Source organism: Dreissena polymorpha, chromosome 4 (assembly GCF_020536995.1).
Source record: "Dreissena polymorpha isolate Duluth1 chromosome 4, UMN_Dpol_1.0, whole genome shotgun sequence".
Classification (NCBI taxonomy): Eukaryota; Metazoa; Mollusca; class Bivalvia; order Myida; family Dreissenidae; genus Dreissena; species Dreissena polymorpha.
Window position 1 is genome coordinate 21500907 of NC_068358.1, and position 16040 is coordinate 21516946.

General features: G+C 35.0%; 1 protein-coding gene across 3 annotated transcripts in view; it reads right to left on the bottom strand.

Moving 5' to 3' along the window:
- Positions 1–5317: 5317 nt before the first annotated feature.
- The window catches only part of LOC127877880 (cerebral cavernous malformations protein 2 homolog), a 33719-nt gene continuing 22996 nt past the window's right edge, over positions 5318–16040 (bottom strand). For all 3 annotated transcript variants that reach the window (XM_052424196.1, XM_052424194.1, XM_052424195.1), the window contains exons 10-12: positions 15308–15449; positions 14904–15033; positions 5318–10977 (exon numbers count right to left, since the gene is read on the bottom strand). In XM_052424196.1, the coding sequence (XP_052280156.1) occupies positions 10791–10977; positions 14904–15033; positions 15308–15449 (459 nt within the window). In that variant the 3' untranslated portion in view covers positions 5318–10790. The remainder of the gene's footprint in view (positions 10978–14903; positions 15034–15307; positions 15450–16040) is intronic.

Here is a 16040-nt window from a genome sequence, read left to right on the forward strand (position 1 = left end):
CATTTTTAATCCGAAATCGGTCATTTCCGAATGTCATTTCCGACATTTTCTTGTGTTGTCAGTTATCCGAGATATTTGTTTTTGTAATAGTTACTTCACTTCAGTAGGTCACATTACACTATATCTATCAGTTTTTCTTTTTTTATTCAGCATCGTTAATGTACGTTTTATAAATCATGGTAAATAAATATAATAAATAGCATTATCAATTGTGGAGAAAACAAATTTCTTTTACCTGACGTCGTAAAATTAACAGTTTGCAGATTTATCATATATGTCTACTAACCGTATAACTTGCTTGTACCTGCTTGTACCTGCTTGTACCTTCCATATAATCAGGGTGCAAGATCAACAGGGTTTAAACAGAACGAAAACCCACCGTAAAGAATTTTATTATGGCAAATATCTTAAAGTTATTAAAATATGTTTGCAAAAATCTTTTGTGCATGAAAAACAGTTTTACTTGCATAAATCTTTTGTGCAGGAAAGACAGTTTTACGTGCAGTTTGTAAGATTTAAGAATTAATCATTGAATACTTCTGAAATAAACGCCACAATTTCACGTCTCGAGCAGCATAACCTTGTTTATGAATGGCTGTAAACATGCCATTTTTGCCAAGACCACAGGCTTATTGAATAAAGTTATTCTTTATGTCTTCTATGCAATAGTTGAACAATTGTTTTAAAATGTTTGTTTTTTGAAGCACCTCTTACCGGTGTGTATATATTCATTAACATTTATGTGTGAACCCCATAAGGTCATGTTCCTGCACCCTGAAAACCTGTGTGTGACTGAATGATATCACCTGCATGCTGTTAGAAGATTTGTCCAATTGTATAAAATTTTAAACATTAAAAAGTGTTACCAAACACAATTGGTGAATAAAAATATTTCATAGAATTATTTGAATCGATATGGAAAATGGACAAGTCTGATAACAATTTTATTTTAACTTTGTTCCCGTGACTAACCCAACTAAACATATTTACCTTGTGCTCTGATTTTCTGCTTCTTACAGATATATCCTACTCAGACTCATGCTATCCAAGCTTATAGTGCTTGTTGTAACACTGATTCAGCAGAGATTAACACTCAAATCGATATGTGTGATTCCCCGTGCCAATCAGAAACCAATATCAACACTCTTGTTGAACCTTCATCTGAAAATGACATGTTTCCATCATCATCAGAGCCAGAGTTTCATAAAATTGCCACAAGGTAGCCGCTAGCGGCTACTATTGGCTACTTTCTGGCTAGTAGTTGTGGCTACAAAAATGATAGCGGCTTTGTAGCCGCAAAACTGCCGCTACATAGCGGCAACCTTTTTTATTTCTGTAAGGGTAAGTCCAATGCCCATAACTTCGCCAAAAAAAATCAATCGACCGAAACAAAAAACATTCGAATTTCAAACTTCATCTGTTTTTAAGTCATGAGGATAGACGCACGCACCAAATATCAGGTCAATATGTTTAAACGTTTTGAACAGAAAATCAAAAAATTGAAATGCCAGACAGATTGAAGGACGGAAAGACAGTCTGACTGCTTTATGCCATCCTACCGGAGCGTAAAATTCAACTTAATATCTAAACGAGTTGCGTAAAACACACACTCAGAAAATGGTTGTTATAGAGAAAATATATAAAACCAGGGTGCATTAACTCGCAACAAAAAGTAATTTAATTTACAAACGCAGTTCAACTGTTAGCATTAACACAGTGCAAGAAGGAAATAATGTGTTCCTTTTTTGTGTGTGCCCGATATTATATGTTTAGCTTCAGTTGGTATTCTGTGCAATGGAACATTGGTTAATAATTGTGTTCAAAGGATGATCTTTCATAAACAAAGGTACGAAACAAGGTAAGACTTAGACAGATCTCTTTAAACTTTGCGGCAATCTGGTGTTAGTTCAGTTCAGCGAGACTTCAATGTGAAAGCCCCTTTGATCCAAATAATCATGATTTTATGGCTTCTCAAACTGGAACTGAAAACAAAAGTGAAACAGGAAACAAATTCTTGATCATTTTTTCACAATGCGTAATACTTTAAGGCCGAGTAAGCTTTTTTAAAGGAACATTTACAGTACTTATTAAAACTCGCTTAAACTTTCTTAATGGATTGTACGGATTAAATATAAATTCTTAAGGTAAAATCGAAAGCTTCAGTCAAGGCTGTAGTAAACTTTGATTTTAACTGAACTAATCTCAGAGATATTCATTAGCGCAACTTTGTAATATGTCAGGCCGACCAGACTTTTGTATTACATTTGTATTTCATATTAATGTCCTAAAGAAGTCCCCCTTCTGTCCGTTGAGAAATACTGAGCTACTGATGTTTCCGTAGAGTTCTTGAATGACTTGCACCAGTCATTCGTCAAATTGTTGAATCTCTCTCATAACATCCCATATGACATCATGCTACACGCGGTCGAAAGCTTTCTTAAAGTCAATTCAGCTGTGGAAGAGCTCGCGTTGATGTTGCAGGGTTTTTCTCAATGATGATTTTACAGTTGAAGATCAGTTCTGAATTCAGCCTGCTCTTCTGCCAGCAGTTCCTCGGCCTTACTTTTCAATCGATTAAGGATGATTCGCATCATGCCTTTGCTGGTATTATGATGAGGCTGATGGTGCCGTTATTCTCGCACAACTCACAAAGGTAGCCCTTTTTCGGTTGGGGTATGACCAGTGACTGGGTCCATTTCTTGGGCAACTTTTTCTCCAACCAGATTGTTTAGCATAGTGCCGTCATTGCTGCAGTAGTTGCACCTCCTCCGTCATTGATCAGCTCAAATGTGACTGTGTCAACTCCCGGAGATTTTCCTGCCTTAGGACTACACACTGCCTCCTCCACTTCTGCCTTAAGTATGGACGGACTTTAGTCGTCCGATCCTGGTCTGGGGTCGTTCTGAAGGGGACTCGAGTCTGGTTGAAGCGGGTAGTTGTAGAAGTCACTGCAGTATACAGTCTACCTGTTTAGGTCTGCAACTCTCGTTAAGATTCCCGTTAGCGTCTGATAACACTCTGGACTTGGGCTGACTGGTCTTCGTGAGGGTCTTGATGGTGCTGTAGGCCTTCTTAGTAAGTTCTTACTGATACATGCGGACATCTCCTTGTCGAAGATAATACATTGTTCCTAAATCCATTCCTTCTTGGCCCCTTCCATCTGCATCATTACCTTCCTGTTCGCTTTCTTATTATTTTCCATAGAGTCAAGGCTGGTGAACCTCCCATGCATCTTCTTTTGTAATATAGGTCCATGATTTCGGTCGTCACCCATGGCGTGTGTCTCTCTGTCTCTCCCAAGCACTTGTACGGCCATAGACAGTAGGGTATCCTTGATGTTGTTGGTTATGGTGTCGATGTCATTGCCATTTGGTTTAACCTTTATAAATAAATAATATTTTAGTGTTATTTTAAAGGTAACATACAAGTTTCGGTACTGAATTTAACTTTGCTTTTTTAACTGTAATAGTTCCGGTGACCCCTATATTGCCTAAACTGATTTATTTCTTAACAATATCTCATTAAAGTATAAATTTAAAGATTAATATCAACCTTACACCTCACAAAGTAACGAACTGATGTCACCTTCAACGTTCGGATTTCAACTTCACTAATTAATCAATTTAATAGAGATTACTATCAAAAATAAACATCTTTGAAAGAGGCATGGACGCATTCTAATCAAGTTCAGCAGGATACTGGTCTTGGTCATAAATGACAAAGGCACGAACGCATTCTCTGTTTTATAATTAAAACACTGACAATAAAAAAATGTCGCCTTGAACTCAAAAGGAATCTATCGTAACATATAAAGATTATTTGAGGACTAGACAATAACATTTTGTTTATTGAGCTGTAATACTAGTATATCTGGCGAGGCTTACATTAAAATTATTCGTTCTGAGCTTGATATATTACAAAACGTAATAGCGGTAACTTGTTTTCGGTTTATCATAACTCTACGACCGATTTATTAAGAAATCATAACACATACTTGCTACGAATCTGCATGTTTGGCGGGAATGACGTTAGACGTTTTATGACGTTTTAATAACGATGTTATGAGCACTATACAGAGCGCTTAATTTAAAAAAACAACAACATTGTATCAGTTTTTGTTGTGTGTTGCGTATCAAATGTTCTGTATCTAGTTAATTGTGTGTGTCATCTATTTCATTTCTACCGAAAATGAACACTATATCGTTGATTCCGAGTTATATGTTTCATCTCCATACATTTACTGATATAAGAGCCAACAAACCTGGTATAAAAATATATCAGATTCCTTTGTACCAGGTCGATATAAACGAATAGGTATGAACAAAGTTATCATACACATGGTTGCGGATGAAAGTGTTAAAGGATAAGACATCGATGAGAAATCAAGGAAATTGCATGTTTCACAAATTAATTTAGCAATTTGTAAACAATTGAAGCTGCAGATAAACAAATCTCGCATAGCAATTAGACGCTTTTAGCGATTAGCAACTATTCTAAGAAAAGCAGGTTTTACAATCCCGTGACTACACTGTAGCTATACTTGTTTACGCTAAGGCTGAATTAGTTGGTATTTCACAATTAATCATGATAGACTGATTGCATTGAAGTTGTACATATATTTGTCTGTGGAAGGATCGGTAGTATAACTCTTTATATCATGCTGCCTTTGAAGTTGATTGGTGAGATTGCCACATTACGAGATAATTTGTGTAATGTTTTGGTAGTTATAAGTACAGCTCACATTTATGTCAAACGTAGAAATGCATGCTTTAGGCCAGAATTTTTTAATTAAATGATTTTCGGATTTTTCTTCTAAAAGTGTCGGGTAAGAGGACGGAAAAAAAAAGATGGGTGACCAAATATGCACTCATTTTAAAAATGTTACGGTATGAAGTTCTTTTTAATAAGCAAGAACACTGCTTGATTTCAAACATGTTGATGTGCAAAATGATCATAATCAGACTGTAGGTCTTGATGTGCAGTTTTTAAATTAGTTTGAATTTAAAAAATATCTTAACTGGTTCAAAAGGTATGCAATTTTTTCGCTTGTCCATAAAAAACTTGTTGGTTTTTTTTTTGCTGAGCATTTTGGTCATAGTACCTGTGCCTTTTGCTGACTCCGTGCGTGGAACTGGCCCCAAAAAGTTGTCGCCACTTTATTGCGGTGTGAAAACCGCAGGTAATTCCAACTTTATTAATAAGGACAATCATTTTACGGAACCTTACGACATTAATGAATAAACGCATTGACTATATTTTTATTACTTTGAGAAGTATTTTTTTTTAATACATATTAAAAAAACAATAAGTACCTTCATAAGTCTTAATAAGCTTTATTTTTATATAAATAAGATTGTTTTCCACTTGATAAACCAGATAACCAACATTATATAATAACGTTTACAATAATGTAACAGTATACTGCATAAATGTTTCAGAATTATTTATTACAACCTAGAATCACACAAATATACATCATCTGAAAGGAAAAATAATCCAACATCAGCATCTCAATTCAAATTGTTAAACAGTTACATTTGGTCATTTTAACATACTTACGACTTCCGTTGTCTACTTGAAGCATGGAATCAAGGCTTTTGACTGGCATTTAAAATATATATCGACATATAAGAAATCAAGGTATTTCAATTGCGCTTCCCGCCATAGGCTCACCGCATGTCAATGAGCGTCTGCGAAAAAAATATTCTCAACTGTAAATGCCAACACCATATGAACCCAGCGTTTAGCAATCAAATAATTCTTTGATGGTACTTACAATATGGGGCAAATTCTAGTAAGCGTGCAACACGATAATCAAGTGCCATCGATGGAAAACCCGTAATTATTATTATGGTACCCGCAATACGATTTGGTATTTTGTGCCGCAGTTGAGTAATGTTGAGATATATGTCATAACTTTAGTAGCGAACAAAATTATAATAACGTCGGCTTTTCGTAAAACTTAACATTGAAAATAACATTTATGTAATTACTGTCTGCTAAAATGCAAAACAAAACGGTTATTGTGATGATTTAAATGCCGCAAATCCAGGTCTTTCATTATCATATTTTCACTATGACTTACCCGGTTTAGCCATGTTTACATATAATGACGTGAATACTTGAACCGGTGTGTTCAGTTGGAATCGAACACTTCACAAACCTGGTCGCTAGGCGGACAACCTATCCAATATGCAACGACCAACTTAATACAACATTTATACTGATTTTGTCAGATACATGATACAAGAATATAACACTGCATGCTGTGACATATTCACTCAATGCTATAATAAATCATGGGAAAGTGACTATTTGGAAACACTCCACTGGAGTATTTTATAGCAAACAAATTGATGATTTCTTCAAAATCAAATGTAATGTCCTTGCGGACAAAGAGTAATAATACAACATTGAAACAATACTTATTAATTGTGGGTTCATAATAAACCTCAAAGATAAATGGGCTCTTCTTTGCATTCTGCATCACAGACAATGCACATGTATAATCTAATCTTATAATATTTTTTCTATTTATGACAACACAAATAACTGCTCACATAAAAACATGTCATTTGTATTACATGTTTCACCATTCCGTCAGTTGCAGCAGAGTTTCGATGATATGAAATGAAACACAGCACAAAACTGCTGACATGGAAAATTCATTTTTATGAACTATTTCTCCAGCTTTTTACAAACAGTGGAGATTTCATGAATAAATGATAATAAAATAAATATAGTTGTATTTTAATTTATTATGACCTTTGAATAATTGTGTTTAAAATATTTCTACAGCCTGTTACATCTAAATTTTTACTGATAAATAACAGTTGCCTTTCGATTGATAACTGCTACTTTATTGTCTTAAATTATGTTTTGCACAATTAATAACTATCACATGATTTACATAACTTAAAGTGTGTCAATTTGAAAAAACTTTTAATAAAAGAATATAAGCATTTTCACTCATTTTCATCATTTTTTAATCATAAATGTGACCTTGTCAGTGGTAACATGTTTTTTTCAATATTTGACCAGGTTATTTTCAATATTTGACCAGGTTATTTTCAATATTTGACCAGGTTATTTTCAATATTTGACCAGGTTATTTTCTTTTTGGAAGCACTTGACCCAGATTCAAACTTAGACAAGAAATTGTTCAGAAAAATAAATATTCTTACAAAGTTGCATCAATATTGAGTAATAAATGTTGCATCTAGAGTGGTGACAAGTTTTTTTTAAAGATTCGACCTGTTGACTTAATTTGAAAAAGCACATAATCCATTGGCAAACTTGGACAATGGACAAGGCATTATAAAGATAAAAATTCTGACAAAGTCTCATCAAGATTGAGTAAAAAATGTGGGCTATAGAGTGGTAGCATATTTGTTAAAGCTAAAGAAGTAGCTAGGACTTTTGTAAATTTCATCAGTTGATCCATTTCTTGGATGCAAATGACCCAGATTCATAATCAACCTAGATATAGCCAAGATAAACTTTCAGACCACATTTCGTCTAAGTTTGAGTCCTACGTATGGTTGCTAGGTTGGTGACAAGTTTTTGTAAAATTTGACCTGGTGACCTAGTTTTTATACACGTTAACCACAATCAAGCCCAGTTTAGATATGATAGAGATTGAGTCACAAATGTGTCTTCTAGAGCAGTAAGATCTAAGATTTTCTAAGCTTGGACCTAACAACATAGTTCCTTGATGCACATTAACAAGATACCAAGTTTCATAAAGATTTAGTCATAAATATGACATGAAAAGTGATAACATGGTTTTTCTAAGATAAGATCTCTCGACCAAGTCCTAAGAATAGTTGACCCTGATTGGAACTCAACCAAGATGTTTTAAAGATAACCATTTTGATCACCAGTCATTTATGTGGCCTCTAAAGCGGTAAGTTTTTTTCTAAGTATTAACCTAGTGACCTTGTTTTTGAAGCATCTGACCCAGTTTCAAATTCCAACTAGATATTGTGAAGCAATTGATCTTGTGACCTAGTTTTTGGTTGCATGCATGTAACCTGGATTCGACCCCAGCCTTGACATTTTCAAGATAAACATTCTGAGCAAGTTTCGTTATGATTCAATAAAAAAGAAGCTCTATTTACGTAAGGACCAAACAGTTGAAAACACACCACTGACGACGCACTCGTGCACAACCATGGACCTTTCACTAAGGGTGACCAAATAAGCTCACAATGAACACTTCATGCACAGGTGAGAAACATTTAGACAAAAGATAAAATAACAACATAAAATGTGACAACCAATCATAATACACACATGCACTGTATCAAATGATAGGATTTAAACCAGTTTCAGTGATTTTTATGAAAGCACAATGGATGATGTTGATTAGGCCGTGTCTAAAAGTGGTATGAAACTTGTCTAAACTGAATGGTATAATTGGCTGCAACACGATTAATTGTTGTTGATCATTTAGTGCCAACATAATTACTTTTATAAAATGCCTTTAAGTGAAATACATAACTTTATTTGTGACAAAAATACAAAACACAATTAAAACGTAATTTTTTTAAATATTTGTTGAAAATATAACAAAAATATTTTTCCAACAATAACATCTGTCTAACAGTCTTACTAACATATCTTAACAAATGTTAACATATGCAAAATATTCACAAACATGTGTTTACCAACAAATGCAGTAAAAAAAACAATAAAACTCTAATATAGCTACAAAAATGCACAGATTATAACACATTATACCCATCGTACTTTTATACATAATTATAAACAAGGGCTGTTTGTAAAACATGCATGCCCCCCATATGGGCTGTCCGTTGTAGTGGCAGCCATTGTGTGAATACGATTTTTGTCACTGTGACCTTGACCTTTGACCTAGTGACCTGAAAATCAATAGGGGTCATCTGCGGGTCACGATCAATGTACCTATGAAGTGTCATGATCCTAGGCAAAAGCGTTCTTGAGTTATCATCCGAAAATCATTTTACTATTTCGGGTCACCGTGACCTTGACCTTTGACCTTGTGACCTCAAAATCAATAGGGGTCATCTGCAAGTCATGATCAATCTATCTATGAAGTTTCATGATCCTAGGCGTATGCGTTCTCGAGTTATCATCCGAAAACCATTTTACTATTTCGGGTCACTGTGACCTTGACCTTTGTCCTAGTGACCTCAAAATCAATAGGGGTCATCTTCAAGTCATGATCAATCTACCCATGAAGTTTCATGATCCTAGGTGTATGCTTCTTGAGTTATCATCCGGAAACCATTTTACTATTTCGGGTCACCGTGACCTTGACCTTTGACCTAGTGACCTCAAAATCAATAGGGGTCATCGGCAAGTCATGATCAATCTACCCATGAAGTTTCATGATCCTAGGCGTATGCGTTCTTGAGTTATCATTCAAAAACCATTTTACTATTTCAGGTCACCGTGACCTTGACCTTTGACCTAGTGACCTCAAAATCAATAGGGGTCATCTGCGAGTCATGATCAATGTACCTATGAAGTTTCATGATCCTAGGCCCAAGCGTTCTTGAGTTATCGTCTGACAACCACCTGGTGGACGGACAGACCGACCGACAGACAGTCCGACAGACCGACATGAGCAAAGCAATATACCCCCTCTTCTTCGAAGGGGGGCATAATAAATATAAATATATTACAATCATTTTTTAATAACAAATTATGAAATAAGATACAGTTATACACTAAAACCAACATACATGTATGTCTTAAAATAAAGATCTATTTACTTAAATGATATTGTCTTCGTACGTTCATTTTTTCGATTGGCTCTTATCTGTTTGCATTAAATATGATGGACTGATGGGCCACATATTTGTAAGTGTTGACAAAATACATGATAAGAAATGTTGTCATGTCATGTGTACATTATTGATTGTTTGAATTTCCAAATTTAGTTTCCAAAGCAAACATTTGACCTATGTTGCAAACATTTCTGCAATTTCTAACATTTAATGTAAAGAAGTAAACTATGCATGCTATGCCACATCTGAAACATGTGCTTCAAATTTATATACCGTAATTACTCTAAGTTTTCGGACACTAAGTTTTCGGACACCCTCTTTTTTAGCCAAAATAATTATTTTTCATGACTATATTTTCGGACATACTGATTTTTGTCCATAATTAATGACTCCTGGCATAGAATGCCCTGAGGGCAATGAACCATTACAATTGCGTTATTGGGTAGATTACCATTTTCAGTAAATTGACAAACAACCGTAACATCTATGTCTCTAAATTTTCGGACACTCGTAATTTTTGAATATTTTTCGTATCTTAATTTTCAGACACAACATTTTTTAAATTAATTTTAAGTGTCCGAAAACTTAGAGTAATTACGGTACTGGACTAGAATGGTAATCCATATAGTTTTACATAATTCATCGAGTTTTGCCACTTACTGCATTTTACTTTGTACAATAGGTCTTTTATGTATTTATGCAAATACTCTTTCCTCTATAACTGGATTAAGAGAGTCATATTTTTTTTCTTCTTTTATTCTTTCAATTGTTAAAATTCTTTTATGAAGTCTTCTAAAAAAAACATGTGTTTTTTCTTCTTTTTTTCCTCTGTGACTATCCTGTTCTGTTCAGGACATCTTCCTTACCGTCCAGGGCATCACATATAATGATATATTCAAACAATATCCTCCATTCCACACTGCATAGAGCCGCAATATAAGGCACCTTGGTATACCACAGTCACCCCTCAAGGCTGCCTCAAACTGGTATACCACAGCCTTAACCCTCAAGGCTGCCTCAAACCTTGCCATTCCTGCTTCCAGCCTGTGGAAAGTAGGTCTGGGCTGTGTCACCCACACTGAGCTCAATACTCTCAAACTTTTTGCCCATGTTGTCCAGCTCGTTATAGTCACGGTCACTGGAATCAAGGTCAGCGTCATTCATTGTCGTGTTGCTGTTGATGGACATATCACTTATTGAACTCCTGAAAGAAATCATGTTTTTAAAGGAATAAAAAAGTTCATATTATCAGTTTGTTTCAAAACATTGTTAACTTGTTTTTATTTATTTTTAATTAACATACTTGAAAATCACACAGTATTAAGCAATATTTTGAAAAAAGGTTACAGTTAAACAGTTTAAAAGTTATTACCTGGTAGTTAACAGTGTAAATTGCATCATAATGTATCAAATAATTGTTTTGGGGCAATTTGCTTATATCTAACTTGTAGGGTATATGATGCAAACAATAGGAACTGACCTGTTCTGTGCAGCCCAAGATGTCATTAGAACAAAATGTTCTTACCAACTTTCGTGACTAGTGAACACCCTGGCAGCCACGTTTTTCAACAGATCAGAACCATTTTCATACACATCCAAGATATCATTTAAACAAATATACTGACAAAGTTTCATGAAGATTCATAAGTCCATATATGGAAAAATACCCGGGCACTGGTGGCCATGTTTTTCAAGCAACTTGAACCATTTTCGAACTTGTCCAAAATATCATTGGGACAAATCTTCTGACAAAGTTTCATGATGATCTTACAATAAATACGGCTTCTAGAGTGTTAACAAGGTTTAACTATAGCTATATAAGAAAAAATGCCACGCCCCCATGGCGGCCATGTTTTTCTACCAACCGGAACCATTTTCGAACTCATCCAAGATATCATTGGGACAAATTATCTTACCAAGTTTCATGATGATAGGACAATAAATGTGGCCTCTAGAGTGTTAACAAGGTTTTACAAAAGCATGATACATAGCCATATTAGGAAAAATGCCCCGCCCCCTGGTGACCATGTTTTTTAAGCAACCAAAACCATTTTCGAACTAATCCAAGATATTATTAGGACAAATCTTCTCACCAAGTTTCATGAAGATTGGAAAATAATGTGGCCTCTAGAGTGTTAACAAGGTTTTACTATAGCCATATAAGGAAAAATGCCAAGCCCCCTGAGATGTTTTCAACCCACCGTTATCATTTTTGCTAAGCTATTGTTGGGATGAATCTTCTGACCAAGTTTCATGAAGATCGGACAATAAAAGTTGCCTCTAGAGTGTTAACAAGATTTTACTATAGCCATATAAGGAAAAATGCCCCGCCCCTTGGCAGCCATGTTTTTCAAGCAAACGTAACCATTTTCGAACTCATCCAAGATATTATTGAGACCAATCTTCTGACCAAATTTCATGAAGATTGGACAATTCAATCTAGCCTGTCAATAAAGACCACTCAAGGGATTTGGTCGTTGTGGTCTTTGTTCACAGGTGGTCTTTATTCGCAGGGTCGATTGAAACTTCGAAAAATATGCTAGTAGTTTTTTAACAGGTACATTATCTATGTATGTGCTCTATTGTTTAAATGTTTGACTATTTATGCATGTATATTGAAATAAAGAATTGAAAACACAGTTTTTGTTTTTATATTTATTATGTCCATCTGACGACAGAAATGATTCGATTAACGATGTGAATCTAAATTGAGTTTTAGTGCAGATTCGTTCATACGACACAAAGACACTATTTTGTTTTACGGATCATTTCGGCTTAGAGGACTGGGTGAGTCATGTAAAATATCGAATATAATATTTTTTTTATAAACAATTGGTAGCAAGATGAGTTACAGATAATTGGTCAGTAACCACATTTAAGCTAACTAATTTGACCTGTTAATTCTTTTCAGCTCAATTCAACAGTGAAAAATGCCCATAATATCACTTTAAGAAAGAAATGACTATCAAAATGTTTGTGTTTAAGGCATCGTAATGGATATGAAACAGTTAATTTCCTTAATGAGTTGATGAAAGCCCCAAACTTTGATATTTTCGGCAATTAGTACATTAATCGCGAGTCACTTAAGGTAGTGCACCTCTAATGATTTCCCGCGATTTCTTCGAAGGTTGAAGAGCCTACTATTAGGTGCCGTAGCCTAGTGGTTAAGGCGATAGACTAGAAATCTTTTGGGATATTCCCGCGCAGGTTCGAATCCTGCCGACGACGTTTACTTTTTTGCGACGCGTTTTATTTATTTTCAAACGTAATTTGATTTAATATGGCATATAAGCTATATTTATTGTTAAATATGTTGCAATTTTTATGCACATTTTTCAATTATTAAAATTAAAACAACGTTATGGCGAAATTGGGTGATTTACTGTTAAAAATACGAACCATGCATGTTGCATTTTTATTTTTATTTAAAAAAGTAAACGGTAAATCTGTCTAGTTCTTGGTATTTTTGCTGTATATAGTGTTTCTATAAAAACTAAGTTTAAAATATGACTTAAATGATACTATTTTGAATTTTATGACACTTTGTTTTTAACCGACCCAATTTTTACTTTGCTGAAATCACTTACATTTCATGGTGGTCTTCCATAAATAAAAATTTGTAAAAAATAAATATCTGTAAAAGAATACTTCTTTCATCTTGTTTAAACTTTAAACACCTTTACAGCATCTGTACACACCAACTGCATGCCCATATTTGGAAATTTGAATGAATTATGGAACTTTTATATACCCCAGGGGTGAAAATAAACTGGACAAAAGCCGAGCGTGGGGGTGGTTTTGAAAAAATCGGTATATTTTTTTAAAAAGCATGGAAAGCCTACCTACAAATTTGCATGTAGTTCAGTGAAATGATGCTGATTAAGAAAATAATTAATTAGATTATATTTGGATATGTGCCCATTAGTGGTGCACTACCTTAAATACAAAGGCAAATGTTAACACTTTTGACAAACTGTCAAATGCATGAAAGAAGCAGGCGAATTAGCAAGGTGTGTTAAATAAACATCTGCTATCGAGTGCGATAAACTGTGTTTTGCCAATATCTCCATAGCGACCGACAAATCCACTGGTAAGATGTGTATCATGTGACTACACAGCGTCATGGCGGCATGTTTTTTTAAAGTTGCGACATCGTTGATTTTTAGGATTGCAGTGATCGTTGTAGGCTATCAAAATGGACTTTTGGGAATGTAAAAGGGCGGTCTTTGTTCACAGGTGGGCTTTATTCGCAGGTTCAATATATAGTGAAATCGTTCGGGAGGAAATCGATGTGGTCGTTATTGACTGTTGGTCGCTATTAAAAGGTGGTTGTAGGTACAGGTTGGACTGTAAATGTGGCCTGTAAATGTGTTCACAATATTTTACTATAGCCATATATATAGCCATATAAGGAAAAATGCCCCGCGCCTTGGCAATTATGTTTTTTAAGCAAACGTAACCATTTTGGAACTCATCCAAGATATCATACAGACCAATCATCTGACAGAATTTCATGAAGATTGGACAATAAATGTGGCCTCTAGAGTGTTTACAAGGTTTTACTATAGCCATATAAGGAAAACTGCCCCGCCCCCTGGCGGCCATGTTTTTTCACCGATCTGGACCATTTTCGAACTCGTCCGAGATATCAATGAAACCAATGTTTTGACCAAGTTTCATGATGGTTGGGAAAAAATTGTGACTTCTAGAGTGTTCACAAGGTTTCTCAATAGCCTTATTAGGAATACAGCCCCGCCCCCCCTGGGGGCCATGTTTTTCAACGGACCGGAACCATTTTTGAACTCAACCAACATATAATTTTGACAAACATTTTGACAAAGTTACATGAAGATTGGGTATCAAATGTGACTTCAACAGTGTTCACAAGGTTTTTCTTTTTTTTGACCTAGTAACCTAGTTTTTGACCCAGCATGACCCAGTTTCGAACTCGACCGAGATTTCATTGGGACGAAGCTTCTGACCAAGATCGGACAATAAATGTGGCCTCTAGAGTGTTTACAAACAAATGTTAACAGACCGACGGACGGACAGACGACGGACAAAGACCGGTCACAAAAGCTCACCTGAGCAATCAGGTGAGCTAAAAAAAACTGAAAGTGGACAACTCACGTATAGAAAGCAGGATATCCATTTAGACTGCTGAGAGTTCCATGTCCATGTCTAGGAAGACTGATCTCATGTTTCTGGAGAAAATCGTTGAATATGTCCACATCCTTGGCAGGTATGAATGGTAAAAGACCTGCAGTTTTAATGTCAACAAAATGTCATTGATTATATCGACACATTTGGCAGGTAGGAATGAGGATTAGCTTGATGTTTTAAGAATTACAGAATGTCATTGAATATGTCCATATTTAATTTTAATGTTGGGCTTGATTCTGTTTCAGACCATTCATAAATTATTTACATAAAAGTCTGAAACAGAATCAAGCCCAACATTTAAAGTACATCTCAAATTATGTTGAACTACTGGAGTATCTGACAATACACAAAAAAGAGGTCATAATTCTTACCAGACAACAGATAAGTTCTCTCTAGCCCAAACAAGGTGTACAGGCTTTCACAAAACTCCAGTAATTTTGACTTCGCAAAGTTCCAGTTCTTCCACATGTCAGAAAACTGTACAAGTTCATCTATCTTTAACTTGGTCTTCAGCTGAAAATAATTTTGACTTTGATACCTGTCATGGGAAAACAGGCTTAATGCATGGAATTTTCTGAATAAATGACATCTCACAAAGCATAAATCCACTTTAAGCCTGTGATCAGCCTGTGTAGCATATTTCACCTTTGTCAGTACTTTGTTATCCTGGCAATCATCAGAGCATATTGATAATAGTTTTAAAATCAGTGCATGTTCTATTGTATGAGACTCAATATAACAAAGTGTGAATGAGATGGTCTATTGGAAAGCCTATGAGTCCCTCTCTGGGAAAAACTGACTTAACAAATGTGTGTAAACTAACTTTTGAACAGACTAATCTAAGATGAAACTTTCTTTCTTGACTGGATTTTCTTTAAGAAGCAACTTTTTACAAAGAAAAAGTCCATATACGTGGAAAGAGTAATGCCAGATTATACTATGCTATATGTAACTTTTTTATAAAAATGAAATTATGTCAAACATACATATACTTCTATGATGTAATTTTCTGAATTATAATATTATGGAATATGATGTGTCTAGGCTGGATTTACACAATCTGTATTCATAGCCTCTGAAGGCATATTTATTCTTGAGTTATCA